Here is a 5781-nt window from a genome sequence, read left to right as displayed (position 1 = left end):
TGCATCTAAGGATTTGGTGACCTGGTCGTAGAAGGCCACCAGGTTGGTCTGACAGGACCTGCCTCTAATGAACCCGTGTTGGTTGCCCCTAAGCATAATCTCCCCTGCTGGCCCCTCCTGGACATGTGCAAGAATAATTCTCTCAAAAAGCCTACCCAGGATTGAGGTAAGACTAACTGGCCTATAGTTTCCCGGGTCCTCCTTCCTCCCCTTTTTTGAAGACGGGAACCACATTGGCCCTCATCCAGTCCTCTGGCACCACACCAGAGCACCACGAGTGCTCATAAAGCCATGCCAGGGGTCCCGCAATGACCTCAGCTACTTCCCTCAGCACTCTGGGGTGGAGATCATCCAGACCAGCGGATTTAATTACATCCAGTCCCTCCAGAAGTTCCCTGACTAGATCCTCACTGACCCTTGGTCTAGGTGCACCTCCCCTGGGGCCTAAGGGGAGCCCAGTGGGGGGGGCTGATCCAGCCCCTGCTCAGGAAAATGGAGGCAAAGAAGTCATTTATGATACTATAAGAGCAGTTTAATAAACAGTAAATAGACTGACTACATCATGAGGTAAGAAAGAGGTAAACAAACATTTGTTTTGCTATAAATCATGCTTATAAGTTTCTTGAACACTTCTTGTTTCTTATACACTTACCTGAGCTAACAAGGAATAAAGAAGGCCTTATGAAAAGAAATAAACAGAAAAGTACTAGCACACATTAGCACATACATCTCAGGAATTCAATACATGCAAGTTATTTGTGCTTTATTTGTTTTCATTTTTAAAATGAATATTTGTTCCAACAGGCTCTAAATCAGAAGAGGAAGAGACAAAAGTTGTCTCATGATTACCATTCCTCACTTGATAATTGAACAGCTCACCTCAAGTTCACTGGTAGGGTGGAATCACGATGCCAAAGTTTCCCCAAGTAGCATTCAATCTCCTGTCACATCCCCAAAGAAGAGTTTCTTAGGAGGGACAGTGATTCATACTATATTTGCATTTTTCCCCATATAGTGCTGGGGATCACATTAATTGTAGGGGGAGGAAATGCACATCCTTATTAGGGATGTACAAAGCTTCAGTCCCAGATTTGATTTGGTGGAGATTCTGCCCGACTCGGTGGCTGAATCTCTGAATCTGAAATGAATCAGTGAGCCCTTTAATCTCTCTGAATCGAATTACAACCCTCCAAACTGATTAGAAAGATTCAGTGATTCAGACATAGACACAGCTTTAAATGTTTCTTCTACACACCTCTAGATACCAGGTGCCTCATTAATGCTGCAATGCTGGGGTGGATGAAGTGTCCCACAGGAGCGCGGTGGGGTCCCCAGTGAGCTCAGCAGCAGACCCAGAAGTGGACCAAAAGCACTTCTGGTCCACTTTCAGGTATGCCGGGGAGCATGCAGGTGGCTCCACCTATGCCCTTCCGGCTCGGCGACTGGTGCCTTCTGGGTCTGGGAGGGGCACCTGGGATCTTCCCACAGCCGATCGCCGAGCCAGGAATGGGGGTGTGAGAGAGTCCCCCAACATGCTCTGCAGATCCTGAAGTGGACCAGGAACATTTCCAGTCCACTTCTGGGTTCACCACTGAGCACGTGTGGAGCCCCCCTGCACTCCTGTGGGACATTCCATCCACCCCAGCATTGCAGCATTCACAAGCCATGCTGGTACCTCAAGGTATGTAGGAAAAACATTTAAAGCTGCGTATATGGAGAATCAGTGAGTCTCCTAAGCAGTACTGAATCTTCATATTTGGATTCGGCCGAATTGAATCAGAGACAGTGATCTGAATCAACGAATCAAATCACTGTCCCAGATTCAGGCCTCATCCAAATCAAATAGGGCCCACTTCACATACCCCTAATCCTTATAACAATGTTGTGACTGTCTACCTTCTTCACATAAACAAGTACAGGAAGAGAAGAAAATGCCATCAGATCAGCTGGCCCTTCTCTCAGCATGGAGCAAAAGCAAGATCTGTCAAAGTTCTCTCCAAACAAAGAAAACAGAAGTTGGGTAGGGGTGACTGGACTTCTGTGTTTGGCGAACCTAAAAAATGAAGCCTTAAATTGCTTTAGATCTTGACTATTAAAATCCACAATACATCCTCGTAAAAGATATCTTCCTTTAAAGTATGTCCATTTGCAATATGATACTGGTGACTCACCTTTTTCAAACACACCATAAAAACCTGCAAGATTCACCTAGCTTTGTCTCAGCCCACAACTATGAAATATAGTTTATAAATGAATTATACATTAGGCTGTTCCACAAAAAGAAATCAGAGCTTAATTAGGTTAACTAAGCTAATTAAGCCATGCACTTTCACCTACTGCAAGAAATATTTAGCACTGGAGCCATCCTAAAGGCACCTCATGCAGCGCATTACATGTTTTATAGAGATACTGTACATTTCCCACCACTGGGGATGGAAAAAGAAGCCAACACCCCCACATCAACCTTCCTGCAAAAGACCAGAACAAGTATCAGCTGCTAAAGCAGCTGTTTATATTCCCTTCAAGAAAAGTGAGAAAGAAAGAAAAGGGAAGAGCCTCAGTTGAGAAAATAGTACCCGGAAACCCCACACTTCTTAGTGTTCCTATTGCAATTATTGTATAACTTAGGGTCTTAAATTCTGCCTCTGGTATTACTGCTGGATTCTGTAAAAAGCTCAAACAAGTTTTAAATGAAATAGTTAACAACAACATTGTTGTCTGCTAATTAAGATCGGTCTTTTTCCTTTGCTGCACCTAATGAGTTCAACATTGCTAAGCAATGCTTTAAATCTTTCAATCCTTCAAAATGTCAAAAAGTACTTTTCTTGTAAAATTTTAAAAGTAGCTAAATAACAAAATGATTATCTTTGCCTCTGCTGGTAGAAGGATGCTGCTCTGAGTCTCAAAGATTTCTGGAACAGCGATAAAACCTGGTCAATTTCAGATTCTTTCCTGGGACCTGTCTCAAGTGTCTACAAGCAGCGAAACTGAATATTAATACACTCTCCATCATCAAAAGCTGTTGCATACCCAAAGGATGAGAAATATTTTAATCAGCTTTCAGCTTGTCTAGCAAAACTCAGTTTATTCCTTTGGGATTATACATCTATGTGCTCAATTTTTGCCTTTGTGCTCTCTCTATATTTTACTTTTGAAACTAGCAGTAAAGAATCCAAATCTGCTGTTTTGTTGGGAAAAGCCATCTAATGCTGTGATTCAATTATAGTACTGTACATTTAACAAGAAAATCTAAAAGATGAAAAGCAGAAGAAAAAAAGAATTGAGAAAACAGCTGTTTCATTCTGTTTTTAAACAGTAGAGAAATCCCTGGCCTAGTTTATTTTTTAAACAAATATTTTAAAAAAATTTGATGACTTTTCAGCATGTGCTTTCTCAACATCCATTTTTAACAAGCTTCATACGAGATATTATCATAAGATTTTTGAGTGACAGTTCCTTGGAGGAATTACAGTTCTAGTGTTGACAAATATTTACATACAGAGACACACACAGATTTTATATTATGAATACATGAACCACTTGAAGTTAAACAGTGGCCAAGGTTTAGGTTGTTTCTTCCTTTTTTAATATCTTCAATAAATAAAATTATAGTAGAGTGGAGCCTGGCTTTACTGTAATTCCAATGAGAGACTGAGCCAATTATTGTGCTGCTGTGCTAATGAAAATACTGTATAAGAGTCAACAGGGAAGGACTATATCTAGTGAAAAATATTATCATCCTCACCATCACTGCATGTTTTTAAACCCTAAAGCCTCAGACAGATAGAATCAGCATTCCTTGTGCTCCTATCTATGAAGCTACGTATAACTTCTACACTTACTTACAGTCTTTGTATTTTGGTCCACTGTTTCCAAGGAGGTACATACAGCAGAGAAGTGCTGCCATTATTTTGGTTCTTCCCCTTATGACGGGATGTCTGGCACACAGAGGGTACATCTCCATGTGACCTTAATGTAAAGCAATAAATTCTGGAGCAGTTAAAGCCAGCAGTTAAAAACTGCTCCCAAGTGCAATGTCTACACATGCGCCTGGGACAACATCAGTTTGAGCTTGGGCAGAGGAAGCCACCAACTGGGTGGGCTGACTGGGTGCAGCTTACGGCCCCAGTCAGTGTTCACACGTTTTTCAGAGCACTAAATGACCCCACCATAACACAATTCTGTCCCCAACAGGACTACCTTATAGTGGAGTTAATTAGCTCATTGCACCCTAATGCAGACTGTGATGCTACACTGCGCACATGTAGACTGTGGAGCTTTACTGTAGAACTAATTAGCTAACTCTGCAGTAAAGTGCACATATAGCTGCACCCAGAAAGTATGAATCTGTACCTGGGACAGGCTTTCAAATAAGGTGTTTTGACACTGATGCATTTGGTAACTCCAGAACCCACAACCAAGACCATTGTATAGATAGGATTTTGGGTAAAAAGCCTCAGCATACACTGCTTTCACCAACTAACACGAAAATAATTACCATGCAAACCCTTCTCCACTGACATTGCCTATCACTGTGCAACTTTTTCTTTTGTGCAAAGGTATAAACTATAATAGCCTGATACCATAGTGCTTGCAGCTTATGAGCTGCTATTTTAACCAATACAAATGTGAAGTTGGACAGAAAATGACGTTTAATGGCTAGGAGCAGTGCAATGCACAAATACTATTTGATTCCATCACTGAATTACTAGGTGAGATTACTGCAAATCACTTATCAAATTTAAGACCCCTACCTCTCTTTGCAGTAATGTGTTGTTAGTTCCCAAACAGGGATTTGTGAAACACCAAAAACATCAACACTAAGTATTGCTATTAAATATAAATATGTATATGCGTGTCATGTAAGCTATTGATAATAATACCTATTACAGGCATCTGAGTTACATAACCTGTCACATTTCCCTTTAACCAATAACCACATTTTGCTGAATACCAACACACACTACACTAGGTCATATCCAATGGCATAACTCTATAGACATGATTCTTGATCAGGTCTGAATTTGGTTCATTGTGACTACTCATTAATTCACTCTATTATTATTTTACAAAGATTCAAATTGAGTACTATGAGAAAAGGGACACTGTTTAGTCCAATTGTGATAAACAATCACATAATTACATAGAAACAAATTAAGAAGATTTGTTATGCTTAAACTTTAAATAAAAAAGCTTCTACTGTGAGAATTATTTAGAGTTCAGACTCACTGGCAGTCCAAGAAGGACTGCCAAAACCTGATGTTAAGTAGAGACATTTGAGAAAAGCCAATAATTATTTTCCTGCTGCAGCATGGTAAACATTAAATAGATAAGCTGCATTTTATTGTGACTACAGCTTCAGGATTACTAAACGGAAGTGTGCACTAAGCAAAAGAAATGAAAAGACTCGCCCAAAAACTCATAAGAGCCTGGACTGGAAATTGAAATGGATCCCTGGATTTCATAAGGTGGATGATCAGAGTGTGCTAAACAGGCTAAGCTCCTGCAATTGGATTCACATGGGTGGAACGCTGCCCCTTTGAGGTAGAACTTATCTATGCCCTGATTTTTCAATTGGATACATGCAATGAAAATTCTTGCATCCATACAAAGCTCCATTGAGCCCCAACTTTTCTTTCACTGGTAAGTTAATATGTAAATAGCTATTTCTTTAACAGTGATTTTCCCTGTATTGGGGGGGGGATCAAGGCCCCCACTGAGGGAGGGAGTGGGGCAGGGGTTGGGGCCAGAGGCACTGCCCATCCAGGGTAGTGAATGGGA

General features: G+C 40.9%; 1 protein-coding gene across 5 annotated transcripts in view; it reads right to left on the bottom strand.

Moving 5' to 3' along the window:
- Positions 1–5781, bottom strand: part of FTO (FTO, alpha-ketoglutarate dependent dioxygenase) — a 491290-nt gene that overhangs the window by 302893 nt on the left and 182616 nt on the right. The window contains exon 8 of one of the 5 annotated variants that reach the window (XM_019505724.1): positions 1933–2053. The exons of the other annotated variants lie outside the window; for them this stretch is intronic. Within the exon in view, the coding sequence (XP_019361269.1) occupies positions 1985–2053 (69 nt within the window). The 3' untranslated portion in view covers positions 1933–1984. Of the gene's footprint in view, positions 1–1932; positions 2054–5781 lie in introns of those variants that run through there. 5 annotated transcript variants of the gene reach the window in all.

Source organism: Gavialis gangeticus, unplaced genomic scaffold (genome assembly GCF_001723915.1).
Source record: "Gavialis gangeticus isolate Ggan-Ray unplaced genomic scaffold, GavGan_comp1, whole genome shotgun sequence".
NCBI classification, from domain to species: domain Eukaryota; kingdom Metazoa; phylum Chordata; order Crocodylia; family Gavialidae; genus Gavialis; species Gavialis gangeticus.
Note: the sequence above shows the minus strand (reverse complement) of the source record. Positions and strands in the feature narration are given on the sequence as shown.